Raw genomic sequence first — 23,834 nt, 5'->3', positions numbered from 1 at the left:
GTGGTCTTTCTGTGGCAGAGAGCTGGATCAGCCTGCTCCAGAGCATCCTTGCTGTGCCCACGAGGAATGGGCCATCCCTTGGGCTCACCCCCTGCAGCACCCAGACATGGCAAAGGAGGGAATTGGCACCTTTCACAGAATTTCTTTGTATTTTATATTTTCAGGCCAGAAACAGAATGTGGTACATTAGCATTGATTCTGTGGTTTCATACCATTTTTTTTTTAAGTAGTACAGAAAGGAAGGGGAAAAAAGGCAGAAAGGAAAATAAATCATCCCTTATATACATTCAAAGCATACACAGCAACAGTTCCCTCAGCACTGGGTGCACTGTGAGTGGGTATTGATGTTAGCAGCAAGAAAATGCATATTAGAGACCTGTAAGACTGGTACTGCTAACCAGCTCAGGAAAGGCAGTGCTTTTGCTTGCCTTTCACCCTGTCCTGTGTGCAAAAACACAGTTAAATATATTTAAAAAATAATGCTAATTACCTAATTATAAAAGGGAGATTAGTCCTATTAAGTGGAACATCAAAAAGGCAATATTTTCAATGTTTTCCTTCCTTTGATATTCCCCAAGCATTTCATGGACAAAACACTGTTCACAACTCACCCCAAAAGCATCCTTTTTTTCTTGTTTTTGTTCTTTTGATTTTGGAGCCATTTTGTAGCCCAGAATAAGGGCATCAAAAGAGAGGGAATAACTTATCTCTGGGCAGTTGTTGAACATGAAATTTGGATGAAAGAATTGGGGAAAATCTGTCCCTGCAGTTGCTCTAAATGCAGTACAAATATAATAACTCTCATATACACCAATGCAAGTAGCCTGGAGCAGGATGAATAAATGGATTTGCAATAGCTGGATTGAAATGACATACAGGCTCTTTTATTTCTTTATTACCCACACATATTTCATGTAAATTTTCAGCCTGGATGTGGGAACCCTGTGGAGGGTCTTCATGCCACATAACAGCAGTGACGCCCTCTTTTCCCCAGTAAATATTCAGAGGGTGTCAAGATCTCCAGAAATCCTCTGGGGATCACCAGGAGGTTGTCTCTAGAAGGGATTACCCTCAGAAAAGATTTCTGCAGGAGGATTTTGAAATACATCCTTTAATAAGTGCTGTGCTCTCCATGGAGGGATCCATCCATCATCCTGCTCAGGGTGGCAAGCCATTGGTGGCCATCACCTCTCTCCAGGAGAAATTGGCAACAGGCAAAGCCCAGATCAGCTCTCACTCAAGAAATCACTGCACCTTCAAAGAAAAACGCTCTGTTCCATTTCCTTGGGCTGTCAATGCCAGATGCATGGAGCACAGAGGTGAATAATTTCCAAAGGCAGAATTGCTCAGGTCTTTACAAACGTAGCTGGAGGTTGCTAACACCAATAAACAGCAGGGATGACTCCAGAGGGGTGCAGTCACTCGTGTGTTTCAAACACAACCCACAAAAATGCTAAAAATACACGGAAATACAACCACGGGATGATTGTTTGTTGGCACCAGGCTTGTCTGAGGTTCACAGGGGTAAAACCATGACTGCACCAACACATTTCCTGATTGCAGCAGGGGGTCACCAGCAAAATAAAGCCAGTTCATCATTTTTTTTACCAAATGCAGATGGTATTTTAACAACCTTGGCTGATTTTTGGAAGCTTCCTGGCAAGTGGCTGTACCCAAGTGCTGCCTGGGGGCTTGGGGAACACATAGCCCAGTCCAAAGTTAGAGAGCCAATTTTTCACACTTAAATTCCCTATTGATTTCAGAGAAAGGTTTAATAAGGAAAATAAATATAGCTGGGCCCACAGTTAGCATGGCATAAAGTACTTTTGCTTCAAGCATGGTCAGGAACCCAAAGAGAGGAGGGGCTCTGTACCTCCCCTCTGCCCCTCCTGTAGGTTTGTACATGCACACTCAACCCCTCAGGTCACTGGGGACTTTCAGGATGGATCAGGCCCTTGTGGGCTTGAGGCACAGAGAGAGAAATGTGCATTTGTTTAAAGAGAGAAAAGCCTGGGTTTAACAGTGCTTGCTTGTTTGAAAGCTGTGGGTGAATTTGCAGTGGCTTTAGTTAAAAAAAACCAGTTGATTTTCATTAAATTTTCTGTGGCACTGTCCTCTCCCAGTACAAAATCTCATTGCTTTCCCAGATGATATTATAGTCTCACTGAGTAAAAATTTTGATTAAGAGGTTATTTCCATGTTTTATAATACATGGTATGAGATGTACCAAGCAGAGGAAAATAAGTTTTGACTCCTTAAAAATAGTTTCAGCCAGAAAAGAAACACAAAATTCACTCTTTACATTTAAAGTTAATGGCTAAAACCTGCTATGCAAGAAAACAAATTATTTCTTCTGTGCCTGTTTTACTGCTTTATAAGCCTGCTGTACCCTTGTAAGAGTAGATAGCACTTTAATGCAATGAAAAAGAAAAAAAAACTGTGCTACATTAAAACACATGTAAAATTTTGAAATTGCTCCTCTCTTGGTGGTAACCTGAGGATAGAGAAACATGTACAAAGCATAGAAATGTCACCCAATTCATCATCCATAACATTTTATTCACATGTAATGCTGTAGGAAGAAAATTTCAAGATGCTCTGGCTGATGTTATAAAACTCCCTCATCGTCAATTAGTGTGAGAGGAGCTGCTGAAAAGATCAATCGTTTGCTTGTTCACATTCTGGAATGAAAAATCCAAAATACAAGGAAAGGAAGCCTTTATTTAAGGGCAGTCAGATAAAACAGTCGTGGGATTCTACATCATGAAATCACTGCTTAAATCCATCAATGCCATTTTTCAGTCCTTGGTAAGGAGGGTACATCTGCCTCCAGCCTCTGCAGAGCTTTTGGGGTTGTTTTGTTAGTGGAAGGGAGGGACACGAGCTGGGCTCGTGTGCTCGGGTGCTCTGACAACTCTCTGTCCTACCCTGACAGTGGTTTTGCTCTTGAGTTTCACCACTGAGACCCAAATAATTGCTTTTGCTCTTCTCCCTTCACCATGGCACCACACACACGAAATGAGGGGGTCTTTGCTCTTGGCATAGCTCAAAACAAGCAAAATGCAAGTAAAAACCCTTAAATTTAGCTTTTTTGTTTGTTTGGTTGGTTTTTAATATTAAAGGAAATTCTGATGAGCACATTTTGGCAGTGTTTCACTTGTTTGGGTTTTGATGGTTGTTTTTTGTTAGTGAGTCCTCACAATATCATCAGTTTTGATACAAAATACTTTTTAGGGGCTATAATGCAGTTTTGATGGATCTTACAGCAACTAACAAGAGAGCTGTTCTTAAAAATCCTCAGAAATCCTGTCCTAGTGACACAGTCAAAACTTCAGCCTTTCTGAGGTGCTCTGGCTCCTTGTTGTACTGACATCCAGTTACAGGTAGCACATTAACAAAAATAGAATTCCAGTGTCATGCTTCATATCTTCAGCCACATGATGTAGGTGAATGTGTGCTAATTACAATGGGAAGCCACCTGGGTCATTTATAGCTTTCTGTTTTACGTGGCTTCTTTGCTCCTAGACTTTTCATTTCAACACTCAGCATGAAGAGAGAGGTTAAACTGTTGCATTTTTGTATACAGGGAACCATTCATGTAATATACACCAGTCTGTAAAAACTGTAAATGCTATTTTTTTTTATTTTAAACAGTTTCCTTAGTTTACAAAAGAGCAATAATTGGTACCTTTTTTACACTCTCATATTCCTGAATATTGGCAGATCTTCAAAGGGAGTATTAGCATATGAAACCTTAAGATTGGCTGTCCTGAAGGTTTTTAAGACACGATAAAGCTAAAATATCAAGTCTTTTGGACAGCCCCTCTTAAACAATCTGGGCAGGGGTGCACGTCAGAAATCACCAGCAAAGCCCAGCACCCCCCCCCACCCCGTGCCACTGTCTGCCTGCACGCTGTTATTTGGTTGCACACTGTTTAAATCCCAAAGGAAAATCACACCTCGCATTCCCTCGCTGGCTGCTGGTGACAGGAGCAAGATCCATACTCATTAATGATCACCAGGGCTCCCTCAATGTGGTTGGGTTTGTAATCAACATAATACTCCTGGGCTGACATGGCAGCCATTTGGTGCATGGTCTGTTTTTGCTTCTGCTTCCTGCGCTGTGTGACAAAGCACTGTCTTAGTTGCCTTAAGCCGGCTGGGAAGCACTTCCAGGAGACATACAACACCAAAACCACGATGAGGAAGGAAAAAATCAGTGCCATGGTGCCCGTCACCACCTTGTGAATCTGCACGGCGTTCTCGGAGTTCTCGCCGGGCATGGTGATGGTGACGGCGTACGTGGTCCGGTCCTCGTCGCCGTCGGGCGCGTCGTAGGTGGCGGTGGCCGAGCCGTAGCCCAGCGTCTGCTCGCTGTTGTTGGTCACCGGGGAGAAGGTGTTGACGCTCGTGGGGTCGGCGTCCTCGCACAAGTGGAAGGCGTACACGGCGTCCAAAACATCCTCTCCCTGGGCGTACTCGGGGGTGGCACAGAGCAGGTTGCTGTCGTAGCGACCCTGGAAGTTGCTGAGCCAGGAGGCCAGGGCGCAGACGTTCCGGCTGCAATCCCAGGCGTTGGCAGAGAGGCTGATGCTTGTGAGGGACTTCCAGGAGTCCAGGACTCGGGAGTCGATGTAGGTCAGCCGGTTGGAGTCCAGCTGCAGGGATTTGAGATGAGGTACACTTTCGAAAACGTGAGGTTCGATGTATTCGATTTCGTTGCCGGAGAGATCCATCTTTTCGAGTTGCCATATCCAGTCCAAAGTGTTTACTACGATGGTAACTTTATTCCTTCGCAAGCAGAGGGAGTGCAGGGAGATGAGCCTGGGAAAATGGGCTAAATTCACTTTCACCAAGTCATTGTGCTCAAGGTGCAGCTCAGTGAGTTTGAACAAGCCAGCGAAAGAGTTTCGAGCCAGGCTCTTTAACTGATTGTATCCTATGTCTAGAAACTTCAGGCTGCGACAGTCCTGAAAAATTCTCACCGGCACGAACTTGATGGCGTTCGACCGCATGTGCAAAGTTGTCAGTTTTCTCAGCCCGTGGAACAGGTCAGGCTCCAAAGACTGCAGGTTGTTGTATGATAAATCCACACTGCGCAAGTTTGGCATGGGGCGGAAGGTGGTGTTGGGCAGTTGGGTTATTTTGTTGGAACTCAGGGTGAGCTCTTTAACTCGCCGCAATTTTTGAAAGGCATTCCCCTCCACTGAGCAAATGTGATTGTGATCCAGATAGAGCCACGTGAGCTGCATTAACCCTGTGAACTGTCCATCATGCAGCTCTGAAAGGCTGTTGTACCGCAGAGACAAGCCCATCATGCCCGACAGGTTGCGAGGCATCTCTGTGAGATTCAGTGATTCACAGTACAAAAGCCTGCCCTCACACCGACAGAGCTGTGGACACCCACTATTCACAGCTGGAAGCATTTTAGAAAAGATACCCAGCGTACACAATATCAACCCCGGGGGCTTCCTCAGCAGCCAGTTTAAACAGAGACCAATAAGAAGGAAATCCATTAGCAAGAATATTTCCAAATATGCTTGAGAATGTCCATTGAGTCTTTTCAAATTCTACATCATATTTTATTTAAGGGAGAGGAGGAAAAAAAAAAAAAGGCAAACCAACGAAACAAAGCCCGAAAACCAAAGCAAAACAGCAAACAGAACAAACACAGAGGCAAATATTTCACTTTACAGCATGCAGGAGCTGTGCAGCATTAAAGTTCACAGACATTCAAAGGTAAAATGATAGTGATTTTGTTCATCTTAAATGCTGCAGCAAAGGAAAAAAAAAAATCTTTCTTCATGAAAGAATTTAATTAAAAAGTGTCTTACCCACCCTTTTCCAGAGAGTGACAACCTCCATTCAGTTGCTTCCTTTGTGTTTGGACTAATTATATGCAGAGCTAAAAAAGACCCCTCTGTGCTACAAATTCAGTCCCTTTCAATGTTGTGCAAGGCTGGCAAGCTCACAATGTCTCACTTCGCTTCTGCTCAACGAGCGAAAGGCTTGTCCAGCTAGCTTTTGAGCTGCCTCCTAGGACCTGCAAGTTTCAGAACTATGTACATGAGCTTGATCTTCTCCTTCTCCCTCTGTCCTTTCCTCTGCAGTTAACACTGTGGCGTGAAAAAAACTCCAAACTCTTTACTAACGACTCCACAGGATTTGTCAATCTGTTTAATGTCCATCATTTGCAACGACCATGGACCGGCACAACCTTTACTCCAGAGAGAGGTTACCATTCATTCACAGACCGGCTAAGGGTCGCTTTATTTCCCATTCTTTGTTCGCTTTGCTTGTTAGGTGATGCTTAGAGCAGAGAGAGACAGCAAGAATCCCTTCCCTTCAGCTGAGCAGTATGTTGCTAGAGCATGCAGAGGCACCCAGTGTTCACTGAGTGTCGTAAGCTGCTCATGATTGTACGCCTGCACTGTGCATCTCAGACATGGGCAGATTGAAAAGGGGTGGGCATAAAACCAACATCGGAGCGAACCAGGAAAGTAATATATGCTCTTTGATGAAATGGAAAATACTTTAAGCCTATCTCGCCATTTCTCAAACAGGCACGCACACACAGCCGCACAAATCATCAAAAGCGAGGCAGTGCTAAGTAGGAAGCTTGAGAATTAGGATTCTTTCTCTTGTTTTTTTTTTCTCGGATGCTTTTGTTTAAAGTCTGTATTTATAAGCTATTAGCCGGGAGAGGGAGAGACTCGATGACTTGGTTTGGGAAGGAATATGTAAACCAGTCTTTTTGGATTGCTTTTTCTCTCTAATTCCGATGATGAGATTTGCCTTTTGGTCTTTGGGTGGGGGATTGAGGGGTGTGTGGGGGGAAAATGTGTTTTTTTTTTCTTCTGACATTGTCTAAATAGAGCATGATTTGAAATTCTGTGCATTCTTTCTCATAGAAATGCAGCCAGAGCTCTGCAAATAGGAATGTCTCATTTCATATAAGCTTTAATTACATTTGGTCTTTTTCCATCCTGCATATTTTGTGTGTTCAGCACATGCCTTTCTTAAAGGCTTTTTTTTTTTTTCTCCTTTTTCTTTGCGGTGTGTGCTACAGCACACAGAACTCAAATTCTAGCAGCATAAAGATTACTGTGCTTTTTGAATGAGATCAATGCATAGGTTGCTGTGAGTGTGTCAGCAGCATGCAAAAAGGGGTTTCAAACCCCATTAGTTAATAAGTTTAGCAGATCGTGCTGGTTTTTGTTCCGTGTTCCAAGAAAAAAGAAAAAATCTTTGCTGGGTAATTTTCAGTCCTCGTTCTCTATGGGAAAGGCATCATCAATGAGCTCTGTAATTTTTACTGACTGAAAAATGTCTGGTATTTCTGTCAGGAAAATGCTGGCCATCTTTTCCTATTATGAAATAGAATCTCAAGCCCCTGTGCTGGTGAGAGCGATCGGAGCTGACAGCTCCCAATTCTGCATCGATACCCAATGAAGAAGTTCCACACGGATTTTAGGATGCAAGGATTGCAGAGGATCGTGCTGATTTTAAGTGGACATCGGCTGCAAAATGCTGGAGGGACGGGGCAAAACCACTGTGTTTGCTTTCTTTTCCACAGCTGTGTTAATTTAAAAGGAATTCCTTGTTTTGGTGGTGTCTGTTGCAGAGCTAAACATTGTGTTTGAGTGTGGCTGCTGTGAGTGTGTGCTGGGAGAGATCAAGGAATGCAGTAATTTGATGCAGTAAAAGTTGCTTTGCAGAAGTCCTGGCAAACTTAAAGCTCTTGTGCATAAAAATAAAAATGTGTGAAGGAGATTCATTACTAATGGATTTGCCAGAAACAGTCTTAAATAAATTACAAATATAAACCATTTAAATTGTGGTTTCAGAACCTGGGGATCAATGTGCTTTTATGCTCCTTGTTCAGTTTATTTACATTTTTCTGCTCTTCACAACATTTCAGTGGTCTCAAAGCAAAAATGTGATGCTTTAATAGTATTTGAACCTCATTGATGTTTTAGCATTTGGGCAGGAGAGCTGAAGGTGGTTTTCCTCTCCTCAGATCATGCAGTTTTATTCAAAGCAGGCTGTTTATGCAAGTGTCCACTGGTTGCAGTGCACCTTAATTCTGTTTCTCGGTACACAAAAGCAGGAGGGAAAGCAGTGACAGAACCGACAGAAAGAGCATTGGAGCAGGAGAGACTAAAAAAACTCACCCAAGAATATATTCCAGATTGCTTTGATGAATATTTTGGTGCAGTTAGCAGGGGAAAAAAAATTAAAGGATGACTTGAACTTCACAGATACTGAAAAAAGCTGCAAAGCAATGAGGTTGTGTCCCTTAAAAATCTGCAACCCTACAAGTCTTCTTGAAGGAAGCCTTAATGCCTTCTCCCATGTAAAAATTTGGGGAGAGGTCTGCAATAGTAGCCCTGAAAATTTCAATTACATCTTCAAGGGAAGCTACCATTTTCTGCAAATCAGATGATGATAAGGATCACTTAGTTACCATTGAAATGCTATGTATAAAGACTTCTTCTAGTAGAGATGAAGCTCCCTGATACATCACTGAAGAGCTGAATATATATATATATATATTTTCACTGCTTCTCCTTGTTATCACCTGGGATACAGCTTGGATCCCAACCAATGTGCCTGTTCCCACTCTGGCATATAATCCATTATCATTTGCTTTTCCAAGGCAGGAATTAGAGCAGACAGTAGCAAACCTATACAGCAGCAGCTGGAAGACTGACAGCCAGAATTAGGGAGCCAGAATTAATGGCCCTAAGTGCACTCTCTCAGAGCTCTGACAGAGGGCTGTTGCAGAAGAAACTCTGCTCTTATCCAAAATTTGGTTATAAAAAAGAATCCAGATAGTCTTAAGATGAGAGACCTCAGTGTATGTTTGAGGCTCTGATGTTGAGGCACAGTAGTGACCAAATTCAAGAACTGGGGCATCTGAAATGTCTTTTGTAAACCGATGTCCTACTGTATTTTTGCAATGTACCCTTTTTGCAATCAAACCAGGAATCCACTTTGAAGATGATTGTAATGCAAAGGGATTAATTTCCACTGTCTGAGCTGTTATCACAGCCAAACTGTTAAGTTTACACATTTTCTGAAGTTTCAAAGCCTCTGGCAAGTCTCTATAAATTAGCAGATTTAAATGAGCTTTATTAAATGTGCTATTATAAAACATTTTAAGAATGGCAAACTAAGTTTGTATGTGTTTAAAGGAGCTTGATTAAATCAATGTAAAGTAGGTTACAGAAGAACAACATGAATAAAGTTTTAGAAAGTTTAGGTGGGAAGCTTCTTCTTGTAGTCATGACAGGGATAATTCAGTGGCAGCAAAGGTCAGAATTTTTCAGGCTGGAAAATAAAAACACCTTTCAATGTATTTGAAATATTTAACATTGTGTTCAGATTAATCACAGAATCATCAAAATTAGAGAAGACCTTTAAGATGATCCAATCCAACCATTAAATATCCCATATAACTTAATTGGCCTCAGAATCATTTAATTCTTGCTAATCCCTTGGATATTCCTTTACTGTTTATGCCTATTTACCTTACTTTAATTTGCAATCCAGGACAGAAGGGCTTGGGACAGAGTGCCTGGGATCAGAATGTGGCTGCTGATGTCTAACTCTTCATGTAGACATATTTTCATAAATTCTCCACCAAAATATGAAAAGGCAAAACAACCTAATAAATACTGAGTATACTTCTTCCCTTTGGCATTTTCTGAGTGGTTTAAATCAGAATAATAAAAAGTGATGCTCTTAGTGATGATTTTAATTTCCTTTCATGTATGGAAGGACTCAAACCTTGATCTTTGGTAGTCTTTAATTTTCAAGTGTGCTGAACCATGACATTTTGCATAAAAGAAACATTTAAAAGCAGAAAAGGAAAAAAAAAAAAAGATATGACCTAAGGTAAAGCAAGCTACATCTATTATTTCTCTTATATTTCTGTCTTGGTCATCCTGAACATTTATTGGCTGCCCCTTCTGCATAAAATTTAGGATTTCAGCTGATAAGAAGTCCAGTTCTATAACATGTCAGTTTTAGTAGATATAAAAATGAGAAACATTTTACAAGATTTTGACCAAAATAGTCCTGCTGCCTCCAGATGTCATTAAATTCCTACAGTACCTGACAGGCACATGGGATTTGTAGCTACCTTTAAATCATAGATATTCTTATGTAAATGACCTTTTTGTTTTTGACAAGGTGATAAACATTTTTCTGTCTCATTGCAGCTATTCCATCCTCATCGGCCACATTCACTTGCAGGTGGTCATGAATAGCTCTAGAAGGTCGCTGGCAGAAAAGACCCAAGTGCAGATTTGTCAGTGCAGTGCAGAAATGTCAGTTTTTAGGATAACATATCCAGAGTATGCAAAAGTAACTCTCTCCTCCATTCATGACTGACAGACTACTTGAATAAGCTAAAAAAGGACTGACTCTCTTAAGCAGCTGTGAAAATACCTTTGGATTTCTGGACATGATGGCAAAACCCTTGACAGAGTTACTGGTTCTGGATGTCCAGAGGTAATGGGAAAAAGACAAGAAGTACAATTATCATTAATTGTGATTAATCAATGCATGAAGATCCTGCAACATCCTGGCTAGGCAAAGGCCAGTGTGTTAGTGTCACATTACCAGGCTGGTGGAACTCCTGGTTGCAGAAAAAGTGAAAATTTAAGCCTTGGGTTTTGATTAACCCTTGCTAATTGGTATCTCTAAAAATGTCTTAGGAAGGCATGGAGGAATCAGGTGTGGAGTGCAAGGATTAGCAAATGTGAAGGTTTTAGTTGGTCATATTTGATTGGAAATCAATTAGTTTCACCTTCAGAAGTGCTAAGTGAGACACTTCACAAAGGTTTATCTCAAGCCCTTCCCCAGCATTTCTGGAGGTACTAGCAATAGAACTGTAATTAATTTCCATTTCTCTTAAGAGCAGAGAGGGCCACAGCTTACCCACACTCCTGAATACATCTACTGTGCCCTCTGCTGCTGTTGATAGTTCATCTGTGAGGGTTATTTTTGATAAACTCTGGTGCTAAACAGCATTGCATTTGTGCTTTGAGACTCATATTGACTGAAAGGCTCTGTTCTTCCATGGATGTTGCCTCTCCCAGATGTTGCACCTGGGGTTGGTCAATTGGTTGGTTGTTGGTTGGTTGGTCAATTGATTGGTTGGTTGGTTGGTTGGTTGGTTGGTTGGTTGGTTGGTTGGTTGTTGGTTTATTTACTCAGACTTACCTGGAGGTTGGATGAAGTGACAGAATAGCAGGATCGTTTAGGACTGTGAGAAACCCCCACTGTAGCCAAACTAGTTGTGGCCCTAAACCCATCATGTTTTACCAGCATTTTGTGTCCTTTTCCAGAATAACTTGTGTTGCTTGGGAAGAGTTGAGGGCTCACCTGGGGACACAGGTGGCACCATGCTGTAGAGAAGTCATTGGTAACACATTGGAATAACCTTCTTGGTGCAAAACCTTTCATTCTCTTTACCAATGGCAATACCTTGAGGGGCAGTGAACACTTTTTAGATTTCCAATGTGCAGGACATATGGAGAATAGAGAGGAATTTGTGAAATCAATTATTAAAAGCAAGGATGAACAAGTTAAAAGCTGTTCCTGGCAGTCTTCTGGAAAGTCTTTTTACAAGTGGATAAACTGCTCTTGGAAAATTTTCCCAGAACAGAAAATCTGTTCTCAGCATTAGACAACCAGTTGTTCTTAATCCATTTCTTGTGCTCACTTCCAAATGTATTTTAAAGCAAAATCAGAAAAGACAAAAAAAAAATCATGCTGGCCTTTGTGGATACATTATTTCTAGAAACACAGGTTAGATAATTGGTGCTGGTATTTTGAAATTGAATAAGGCTTTTGTTGAGTCCTCTTCTATCACACAGAACACCATTTGAACTGACTCCACAGAAAAATAGAATCATAAAATTGGAGAATAGCTTAGGTTGGAGGGGACCTCAAAATCCATCTCCTTCCATTCCCTGCCGTGGGCAGGACACCTTCCACTATCCCAGGTTGCTCCAATCCCTGTCCAACCAGTGGTTCCCATATTCTGAAGGGAAAAGTCAGGATAAAATGTGTTGGAATCCTGGTTGCTTGTGTGTCACATCTTACAGGGGGATTAGAGGGCCTCTGGATCATTAGCTCATAGACAGAATTAATAATGCAGAAACCAGGTTGAAGACTCGTATTTCAGAGGGAAGTCATTGTGATTTTTGCAGGCCTAAAGACGATGGTTTGTTGACTACCTGCAATATTTATGGTTTCATTACGTTTTATTTGCAACTGATGTAATGTCTAAGAGAAATAGTCATGGGTCAGGAGTCTCAGAAGGACATATTTAAAGGCATAACAAAAGATAGTCATGCTTCCTTAAAAAAAAGAGAGAATAACCTGACCTTCTTTTTTTAAACCAACTTAAAAATACTCAAGGCATTACTGAGGAGTTTATATGGTGGAGGAGTTTTGTGTGTGGTGTATGTGTAATGTTAGAAACTCAGCTTTGCTCAACAGCTAATTTAATTTTTGTTTCAATGTATTTTGAAGACTTTTCGTGTCTTAGACTGAAGAAACGTACAAAGTAACCAAAAGTTTGTTACTCCCTTTCTCTAAATATATATATAGAGGCATACCAAATTCTAGCAACATATCCAAAGAGCCTGACTTTTCTATTGTTTTAGAAAGAATATGCCAAATACATTCTAAAAAATCTGTACAGTGGTGTGAATGTAAATTACTCTGCCATGTTTTTAATGGTGAAACAGCAGATTTGGGGGGCAAAAAGTAGCAAAGCTTTAGGGTTCACTTCAGCTGTGTTTCATAATCACATTCCCTCTCCTACTGCTGTACTTTTGAATCTTTAATATTCCTGTAAAATGAAGAGCTTATTGTTTCCTAAAACTCAATTTATATTTTAAATGAGTGGAAAGATGCGTAATCAGCTTTGAAAGGCAGGAAAATATCATCCTGTTTTTCAAAATATGGAACATTTTATGGAGTGTTTTGAATTCTAGAGACCAGTTTTAAAGAATGCTTGGCTTAGTTCTGCTCTTTTTTTTTTGTAGTGCAAATTAATTATGATTTGACAAGAGTGTACTTGATTTTCTTCTTCAGATTTGGTGCAAAGCCAAGCTTTATTAGTTAGAGCCTCTAAATCAAAACCAAAGGTCAGTATCTGTAAAATGCTTGTGGCTCAAGATATATTGTAGTTTTTTCCCCATTATTCAGGTGTTTTTGTCTATGAAAAGGTGTTTGTGTTTAAGTGGATGCTGTGTGATGCACACATGGCAGTGGACAAATACCCACTTTTCATCATTGCATCGGTAATGTTCCTTGCAGCAATCCTAAAAATTTGGGAAACCTTTGGTGAGAAACTCCTGAATGATGCCCCCTTCATGCTTGGTGTAGTCTGTGATTGCTGGCTGGGGATGTTGTGTACCCATGGCAGGTGGGGGACAAAAGGTGATTCAGCAATGCACAATAGTGAATGCCAGACCTGCTAAAAATCCATCCTGAAGCAGGTCCAGACCCTCACTTCCCTTCTTTTAATTGTATCTCAGTTTTTCTGCTTGTTTTGTGCCCTATTTCTTTTTACATCAACAGTTGTTGTTGATTTTTGTTGGGTGTTAATGTTTCCAGTTCTTAATTTCAGAGATTGTCTCTTCTATGTCCCTGCATAATGCCCAGCATGAGCTATCTTTTGCTGTGTCCTAGTCAGAGAATCACAGGCATTTGGGGTTGAAAAGGACCTTAAAGAGATCATCTCACTCCAACTTCCTGCCATGGGCAGGGGCAGCTTCCAGCATCCCAGGTTACTCCAAGCCCTGTCCAACCTGGCCTTGGACACTGCCAGGGATGGAGCAGCCACAGCTTCTCTGGGCACCCTGTCCCTCATAGTCGAGGATTTATTCTTCCCAATATCCCATCTAACCCTGCCCTCTGGCAGTGGGAAGCCATTCTCCTTGTCCTGGCACTCCACACCTTGTCCCAAGTCCCTCTCCAGCTCTCCTGGAGCCCCTTTAGGTGAAGGAGCTCTGAGGTCAGCCTGGAGCATTTTCTCCTCCATGCTGAGCACCCACAGCTCTCCCAGCCTGGCTCCACACGAGCAGTGCACCAACCATAATGGAAATTATAATAACACAAAACAAATATAATAACACAGAAAATTCTAATAACACAGTTCTGGATTTCAAGGCAACTCTTGGACAAGAATTCAGTGCATTGCTGTGCTCCCAGGCATGGGATCTGAACAATGAGGTTTCTGCAGCCTATTGTGCAGCTGAGCTCGGGCCATGCACTGACATCAGGTCAGCAGAACTCACTGGAAGCTGCTCCCACGAGGGTCAGGAGAGCAATGAGCAGCAGAAGACATTGACAACTTAGTGGGAAGAAGCTTCCCTAGTGCCAGTGGGATGAAGTTGGGTGGTCTTTGCTTCTTTACCTTCAGCCCAAAGAAAATCTGTTCTGAAAGCCTTTATCCTTTGATCTGTGCTGCTTTTCCTTGGCCCTCACTCTGCAGGACCCTGGAGCCTCTTGGAAGCATCTGCAGCACTGCAAAGTAGTGCTGACCTTGGGATACTTCCCTGAAACACATTCAGAAGCTTCTGAGCTGTGTTCTCTGACTGTCTGGATTTTCTGGCACCGTTGTATCCATTAAATACTGATTAGATTTAAGAAATCCAAGAGACCAAATAATGCTATCATCTCTTCCCTACTTATCTTAATAATATTGCCAGTAATATTCCTACATATCAATTCTAGGATATTCTGTACCTCATCTGGTGCAGGGAACCAGGGACAGTGTGCTTTTTTGTTTCAAAGGCAGAAGAAAGCCATTTCATTTATTGATTTGGTTTTTCTCTATTGCCTGAAGATGAGGGTAAAAAGTGAAAGCTGCTCTCAAGGACTGTTAGAGAAATACATAATTTTTCATAATGTTTAATGAATTGCTTACAGTACTTGTTTTACTTAAAACTGCAATTAAAGATCACCCTCTAGTCAAAAGAAAACTGTGATAAGAACGTGACTTGAACCTGGGCAGAACATTTTCTAAAGCCCTTTGGGAGTAATTCCAGTAATTATTCAATCTGACGTCTTCCAGAGAAATAACCCTTTATGTGTGAACTCCATTAATCATAATAACACAGTTCACGTGTCAGATACTTCTCTCCAGTCACTTCATACTCTCCATTTATTAAGAGACTAATAAACATCCTCACTAAACAGGAGAAAATGTTAAACTGCTTGCAGAAAATCCTGCTGTACAGGTTTGTTCTTGTGAGGTGGGCTGTGATCTGTTGATATCTGCAAATACCTTGAATTTCTGGGCTGTGGCTGCTATCAGCATCAAGTCTCCTCCTCATTTGGTGTCATTTCAGTCACAGCCCTTTCAGGACATTTCTGTTTTCTTTTCTCCTCTGAACTTCCCTGGAGAGGTCTGGTTTGTCTGTCTGTCCAGCTGTAAAGACTTCCTGTAAATACTTTCCTAGCTAAATAATTGGTCTTTTGCAAGACCTGGATGTAGGAAACAAAAATTCTGCTTTAGATCACCTGCAAGCACCAGAGTGAATACTTGAATACTTTTTTTTTCTGATATGAACTTCTACACATTATTGGAACAGCAAAATTAATATGGACTAACTGTCTTTGATGATAAGCAGCTCTAAGAAGATTTGTGTTATGTTTTTCTGTGTTTCATCAGCTGAAGATATTCCTAAATATTATCTTGTATTAAAAAGTGGTGGTTGAAAAATGCAGTGGTGATTAGATGCCCATACTTGAAGAATTTATAATTCTCTCCTTTTCAGATTCTGACATTCTTTTGTGCTTTTGAAGCTGGCAAGTGCAATTATCAGTGTTCTGATGAGGAGTGATAAATATAATCTATTGCTGAATGTGGATAAAGACACAGGCAAATAAGATTGGTTTGACACAGCCTCCTTGTGCTTCTTTTGACTTCTCAAAAGCTGAGTGGGGAATAATTCTTTGTCTTTGCAGATTTACTTTATAATATTTGATTGGGGTTTTTGTGTGTGTATTTTTTTTGTCCTGGAGCCAGGCAGTACCTGCACTGTTACTGTGACTGATGCTTGGGATTCAGGATTTTTGCATGGCAGTTGTCATTCGTTGCACATTCCAGTAGATGGCAACTCCAGTCTTCCTGACATTTCATCTCCATTCAAGCCAGGAATATTTTCTGTGCCCCCACTCCTGCATCTCGTTGGGATAAATAGCTACGAGTTTCACAGAAACGTGAGGCAATATTACTTTTCTTGAAATTAACACACAGTATCTGATTTCAACTCAAACAGTACCTAAAGGGTGATTAAAAAAAAGGCCTGGAAGTGCCAATCCTCCTGGATCATAAAGCAGAAGGATTGTGTTACGCTCTGATTCCTCCTTAACTTTTGAAATCATTTTAGGAATTTTCAAAAAAAGGATTAGTACCCCAAACTTCTTTTTGTGTGAAATAAAGGAAGGGATTGGATACAAGTACAGCACACTGGCTTTAGGTTTGACAGTCTGGCTATGAAGTCTATCTCCCCTGACTGATGAAAAGTTATTCATTTTTGCTGCTCATAGTAAACACTTGATCAGACCGGTAAAACTTTGAATTTCATGATGATATACCTGGGTACAGCTTGTTTTGGGTGAGGGCAGGAGCTGGCCCAGGGTTTCTCTGCATGGTTTGGCCATGGAATATTCTCCAGTTTCCCTGCTGCTGCCACACTCAGCCTCTCTTCATTGTGCTCCTGTTCCCCCCAGCAATTGTATCACCAAAGCACCAGGGCAGAGGAGTCTATTTCTGGTTTTTCCTCTGCTGACTTTCACAACTTCAATACTTGCCTGTAGAATTTGAAGCCATGAAACAAAGCATCTCTCTGTGAGTGAGTGCCAGACATCAACCACAGGCACAAAAGATTGTGCTTGCTCTGCCTGGGATGGAGGCTAAGGATCATACCAGTCACACAAAGGGTCCTTTCTCTATCTCTCTCTCTCAAGACTGTAGTTTAATTTTCAAATCACTTCCACTGTGTCTAGCAAGGTTTTATTTTGAGGTTGATGGTTAGAAAGGGACAGAGTGAAGGACAGTTTTTTTAAAAAAACCCCTACAAATCGAACTTAAAACTAATGCATGCTACATATCAAGGATTTTTTACCTACTTCATGCATAGAGAACTTTCAGTAATCCCATAAGAAACTCTCAAACTGCCAGAGTCTGTAGGAAAATTTGCTATTTTGTATTAAGTCTTGCGGTCATAGATGCAAACATTTCTTGTTTAAAATAAACTGAAGAAAAGTTCTAAAGTAGAGCAATATTTAAGGCCAGATTTATATGTTCACACTTTTATTGGTTTAGTAAAAACCTTGATTTTCAACCCAGACTTGATTAGTCTATGGATATTTTTACTTCACAGAAACAGTATTAAAATAAATTACACTCATATAGGACAAGCAGAATATTGGTCCATTTAAGCCTGACTGATTTTTATGTAACAAATTAGTGTGCAAAGTAATTAGATCTCCTTTTGGATGCCTGTTTCATCTCTGGAAGGAATCCCAAGAACCTCAGAAAACTGACTTTCAGGTTATATACAGGTCCTGGGTCTCTTGCAGCTAAGTGGCTTGTTTCTCATTATCCCATTTAGGGCTGCAGAAACGACTCCACCAGAGTCTTTATTAAAACTTGCTTCAGGCCAGCATTTTCCCTTGGGTCAATAATGGCTTTAGAGGAATGGATGGAGAAGCTGGATTTGTTCTGGAATGAATTATGTCTCATTGGGGCCCCCAGGCTAGTATTTCAAATTTGCCACCAGGCACTTCATCAAAAATTCTGTTCCAGGGTTGGAAGGACCTTGTTGCTCCTGTTAGGGAGTGCAGAGCATGCATTTGTGGATCTTTCCCTGCTCTTGAACTATATGATTATTTTTTTCACTGCCACCTGCATCAGTGTGGATGTGGTTTAGGAATGTGTCCTGAAGATTTCCTGATTTGGGAAAGGTCATTGCCACTTATTTCTGACTGAAATACTGAGCAATATTGAGTTAATAATGGTAAAAGCCATTCAAATCCTACAGCTGCTGGTGGGAGCACAGTATTTATGAGAGGGGTAGTAAACACCACTGCTCATCCAGGTATTGCTTATCACTGCACATCATGGAATTTCAGAGTGGTTTGATTTGGAAGGGACCTTAAAATCCACCTCTTTTCAAGCCCTGCCGTGGGCAGAGACACCTTCCACCAGCCCAGGTTGCTCCAAGTCCCATCCAAGTCCCATGCAGGCTATCCTTGAGCATTTCCAGGGATCCAGGGGCAGCCACAGCTTCTCTGGGCCCCCTGTGCCAGGGCCTGGCCCCCCCATCCTGCTCTCAGTTTACTCCCCACCTGTATTCCAGCTGTTGGGAGTAGAAATCTCTTTGCTCAGGAGAGAGGAAAAATGTTCACAGGCTGCCCCATATGACCAAGGAGAGTACATGAGGATGTGAGATGGAAAATCTCCCTCAACCTGCAAAGGAAAAAACAGTCACCAAAGAGTTGTTGGGGTTTAACCCCAGCCAGAAACTGAGCACCACAAGCCACTCGCTGTCACCTTCCCCACTCCCGCTGGCTGGGACGGGAAAGAGAGTTGGGGGAAAATATGAAACTTTGTAGGTGAGGTAAAGACAGTTTATTAAGACACTAAGGGTAGAAATAATAATAATAATAATAATAATAATAATAATAATAATAATAATAATAATAATAATAATAATAATAATAATAATAATAATAATAATAATAATAATAATAATAGTAGTAGTAGTGGACAAAACAATTGATGCAGATTGAAATTGCTTGTCACCCACTGAGTGATGTCCAGCCCATCCCCAAGCAGTTGTTGGTCCCTCCAGCCAACTCTCCCACTTTATTCCCTGGGATGGTGTCCCATGGATGGGAGATCCCTTTGGCCACCTCAGGTCAGCTGTCCTGTCCATGCTCACTGCCTGTTTTTTATGTGTTTGCTCTCTGGCAGAGCATGGGACACTGGAAAGGTCTTGATTTAGAGAAAGCACTGCTGAGCAATAACTAAAACATCAGTGTGTTATCAACACCATTCTCATCCTAAATCCAAAACTCTAGAAAATTAACTCTGTCTCAGCTAAAACCACAACACATCTTTGTAAAAAAATCCTTCCTTAAAATTTCTGTGTTACTCATGTGGGCAAGTATTTCTGAATTCAGTGACACAGTAAATTTTTAAAAAAGTTTTGTTTGTTTTTTCTTGTTTTTCTAGTTTGTAAATCTTCTCATGTTGATGATCAGATAAAATAAAATTTTGACTTAGAATAAGATCTTTAACTTATGAGCCCAAACCAAAATTGCATGTTTTCCCTTTGCTGGTCTGGTTTTAAAACAGGATCATGTGGTATTTACAAATGCAGTACTTTGGGAGTGTTTGTTCTCTTTCAGTGCTTTACAGACTGAGGTGTCCATTGAAATGCAAAGATGTTTAATATTAAAGGAGATTGCTAGTGGATAATAGGCAGACAGGTGTTTGGCTTTCCTTTATGCTTGTCAAGGACAGTTCCTTGGATGGCTCACAAGCACATTCACATCCTCATTGTTTCCTGCTGACTGGATTTTCCCTGAGTGCTGCGTTCAGAGATTGCAAATGTGACATTACCTAAGAGGCCCCATCAAAATCTGGAGCAAATGGTGGGTGTTACAATGGATATTGCACTCCAACTGCTGTGTCTGTAGCACAATATTAAATATAAATAATTACTTTTATATATACAGTGAAATTTCCCCTGTAGCCATTTCCATGGTTTATTTCTAGCCTAACTGCAGGAATTGAAAAAAAATCTACTTTGGCTATATACCATACATCAAACTCCTTACCTTTCATTCTGAAGTTTATTTTCCAGATGTTTCTCTACAAAACAGAATAGAGTAGTTTAGCAACTACAGGAGACTGTAAAAATATATTCACTTTCTTGCAATTTTCTTTTGCAATATTTTCTATTGGAATTTTAGAGAATACCAGTTTGGATAACATCATGTCAAGGCTAACAGAGTAAAGTCTGTGTGTAGTTAAGTTTTGCTTGACAGTTTATACAGCTGAAACATTTCACAGAGTGGGAATTAAAAAAAACAGCCTTATATGAAATGTGTAATCCAGTCAGCTTAATCAAAATATCAAGAAACAGGACAATATTGATAGGTGCAATAAGTGTAGAATCACAGAATCATTTAGGTTGGAAAAGCCCTTTGAGATGATGCACCAAGGCTGCTTCTAAACCAAGTCCAGGAGATTCATTTCTCCAATGTTGCATTTAATCCCTAAGGAAAAAAATAGAGTTTTAGTCAATATGTAGGACATCATCTTTTGCAGAAACTTCTGACATTTAGCTTCCACTACAACCAGCAAAGATAGAGCACAACAGTGGAGCTATTTTAGGGGCTTATTTTATTTTAATTTTTGAAAGACTTTTATTTGAAGTCTAAAATAAGTTTGACTTCAGTGCTGAATGTTGTTAGAATATGGAGAATAGACAGAGTGTAAGAATGTGTGTTCTGATCTGTAGATCCTCTGGAGCTGAGGTGTATTGTCACCAAAATGGAGGGATGGGGACTTCTGCATTTCCTTTCAAGCTTTCAGTCTCAGCCCTGACACTATTTTGGAGCCTCCTTATAAATAATGCTTTACTTAGAGGTTCCCATCTAACCCAGTCTTCTTAAAGAAATAGAAACCCCTCTGAATCAGAATTAAAAAGTGGCTCAGCTCCATTTTACATGATTCTTTCTATCAGTTATAGCTGGGCAAGCTCCATCCTTGCTTTGTTGCTGGACCTCTTAGTCCATGGCAGTGCAATGGATTTAAGCAGTCACCTGTGTTTGCTCTAAGGCAATATTCATTTGGTCCTTCCTGACACATCAGCTCCTCCTGGAGGCTCTGAAAGCTTCTCAAGGAAAAGGTTCTTCTCCCAGAGGGTGCTGGGCACTGCCCAGGCCTCCCAGGCACTGGGCACAGCCCCGAGGCTGCCAGAGCTCCAGGGATGTTTGGACATCCAGGGATGGCTCTCAGGGATGCCCAGGGTGGGATTATTGGGCTGTCTGTGCAGGGCCAGGAGCTGGATTCAGCCATCCTTTGGGTCCCTTCCTACTCAGGATACTCTGGGATCTGTAAATCTCTGATTCACTTCTCAGATCCCAGGAGTTTGACAAGCCCAGTGCACCCAGGCTGCTCCTGTTGGTGCAGTCCTGTGCTGATCTTTGATCTGGTTTGGATCCCCCCTAAACTTTCCACATTTTCTGAGTACACAGTGCCAAAACAAAGCCCAAGGTGTGGAAGCTGAGACCTTGCTGTCAGGGAGGACAGGCTCTCCTGGCTGCTGCTGGCTTTTCCTGCTGGAGAAGGGCACCTGCCCTCCTTTGTGGCAGCTGGGTGACACTGGTGGCTCGTGATCCTCCTGTGATGTGCAAGAGCCCCTGGAGCCTCTTCTGTAGATTTTCTATAGAGCTGCTACTTGTTCTGGGTTTTATAGCTGTTATTCCTGACTGAGTGAACATCTTGCACATGACCCTGTTGGAATAGCATCTCTTTTTCTCTTTTTTTTTTTTTCCCTTTTTGAGAACATAAGTGCAATTTGTCAGAATCGTTTCAGAGTTTTTTTTCTGCTCTCCTGAACACTTTCAGTGCTTCTCAGCTTGGTGTCACCTCCAAATTTAATAAGCATATTCCATGTGCTATCAGCCAGGTCATTCATGATGATATGAAACATAGATGGAGCCAGGAAAAAACCTTGCTGTGTCATTTCTAAGTGAATTGCTGTAGGTAAAAAGCTCATTGTATAGCATGAATAATTATATTATGCTAATGAAACTGTGTGAAGAAGGAAGTATCTGCCTCAAAGAGTGGTGATGGAAGAACTTGCCTACACCAAGATTTGCTTTTCTCCTCTCAATTTCAGCCTGAGTGGAAGTTACCTGACTGTGCCATCTGAGGCTCACGAGCAGGACACAGGAAGAACAAAATAGATTTTCTCCTCCTCTAGAGCTGAGTCCTGTAATGAGAAGGAAAGAGTGTTTAGGTGACATGCATAAGCAGTGCAATGCATATTTCATTCCTCTGCCTGCCCAGAAAGTCTGTAGAGTATGAATAAACTCTGTAATTTAAATAAGGAAATTTGCAAGAGCTCACAATAAAAGGGATTTTCTTCATCTTTGCTCTGATCCCACAGGTGCCCACAACTGCAGCTCCCATCTCCACCATTTCATTGTGTATCAGCCTTTCCCACAGAGCTTGAGAATTGTAAGCATTCACTTAACTGCACCAATCACTTCGTGCTGAATTATGGATTTTCCTAAATGTTATTTTAATATGAAATAAGATTCTACTATTTTAAATAAATACACCTTCTCATGTCTAGCTGTAGAGCTTCTGTGAGGAGACTTCCTACATTAATCTACATCAATCTATGCTCTCTCTATGAGCTCAGTGTAACATTTGAATTACTGATCACCTGCATTATGTGTAAAAATTGATGGAGCTGGACAGCTGTGCCCCTGAGGACTCTCAGAGGCATTAACTATTGCAGTGAAGGCCTGGAATATGTTGTGTGCATTAAGCTGGGTATATTTGCCTGCCTTTTTCATCCTTATTCAACGAAGTGACCCTTTGTCACCTTTGGATTCCTGAGCTGAAATAAAACTGTTGGTTTTATTTCTCATAATGTCATTCTCCTGGGAATATACCCAAAGAGGTTTGCTTTGGTCTGGGTTGCTGGGATGGTTATTTACAAGCCCACACACACACACACAATAAATGACAAACTGATAGGATTTTTTTATTATTATCTAAACTGCATTTCTATGAAACTTTGGCTTATGTGGAATGATCTATTATAATATTTCTTAGAATTTATTTGACACCTGTCCAATACTGTAGGCACTTCCAGCTATCTAAAGTATACCTGCAGATTCCAGTGCAATAGTATTTTTGCAATTCCAGTATATTTCCTTGTGTCATTTATCTTCAAAACACCTCCATGAAATATTCCTGCTTTTAAATAGAGAAGGTAAACAGAGGCTAAAGAGAACAAACACCACACAGGATTCCTATGCTGAAGCAGAGATTTTTTTTGCCTCAGAAATCATAAACTGACACCATGGGCATCCAACCCTTTTCTTCTGTCTCTTGTTGCCCACCACATCCTGCTCAGCTCACCCCCACACAGGAATTTGGTTTTCATGCCCACCAGGTCATAATGCCTTAGTGAGGCATGGAAAGAAAAAAAGAGCAGCCTGTCCAGAGCTGGGTTATTCTTTTGTATTTCTCATTCCTTGATTTGTATCTCAGGATTTGTTTTGTGTAACCTGCCCCTCTGAAGGGGTTCACTGTCACACCTGGGCTGGTGACACCCAGGCTCTCAGGTGGCCCCTGTCCCCAGCCCTTGGTGACCCAGGTAAGTTGTGCTGCTTTCCAGGCAGATATTCCCACCCTGGGGTCTGGAAAGGGCTGGCAGCAGGTGGATTCAGAGCTGTTCTGCTCCATCCTTTTGACACCACAGCCTTAGAATCTCTGTGGAAGTTTTCTGCTGAATCATGTTACAGTGTTTAAATGTTCTTTATCATATGAAATTTCCCTCAGTGCAGCTTCAAATCCCATGTCCCTTATGAAATGCTTAGGGGATTATTTTTTCCCAGGGTGGTAAAATCTAAAATCTATTATCTCTGTTGCTAATTATGATCTTCTCATTTATCTGGCTGCTACTCTTTCCTGCAGGACACGAGCCCTGCTTTGGTTTGGGGGGCTGCAGCAGGAGATGGCCACATGCCAATGGCCACAC

At 41.2% G+C, this 23,834-nt stretch overlaps 2 protein-coding genes across 3 annotated transcripts in view; one reads left to right on the top strand and one right to left on the bottom strand.

Annotated features, from left to right (window-relative positions):
- The window catches only part of CTNNA2 (catenin alpha 2), a 468,362-nt gene that overhangs the window by 304,704 nt on the left and 139,824 nt on the right, over positions 1 to 23,834 (top strand). The gene's annotated exons all lie outside the window — the stretch shown is intronic.
- LRRTM1 (leucine rich repeat transmembrane neuronal 1) lies at positions 2,792 to 6,386 on the bottom strand. Its single transcript, XM_009098141.4, has one exon. It carries the CDS (start codon positions 5,514 to 5,516, stop codon positions 3,954 to 3,956), a length of 1,563 nt encoding a protein of 520 aa, XP_009096389.1. The 5' UTR covers positions 5,517 to 6,386; the 3' UTR covers positions 2,792 to 3,953.

Source organism: Serinus canaria, chromosome 4, assembly GCF_022539315.1.
Source record: "Serinus canaria isolate serCan28SL12 chromosome 4, serCan2020, whole genome shotgun sequence".
Lineage (NCBI taxonomy): Eukaryota > Metazoa > Chordata > Aves > Passeriformes > Fringillidae > Serinus > Serinus canaria.
Note: the sequence above shows the minus strand (reverse complement) of the source record. Positions and strands in the feature narration are given on the sequence as shown.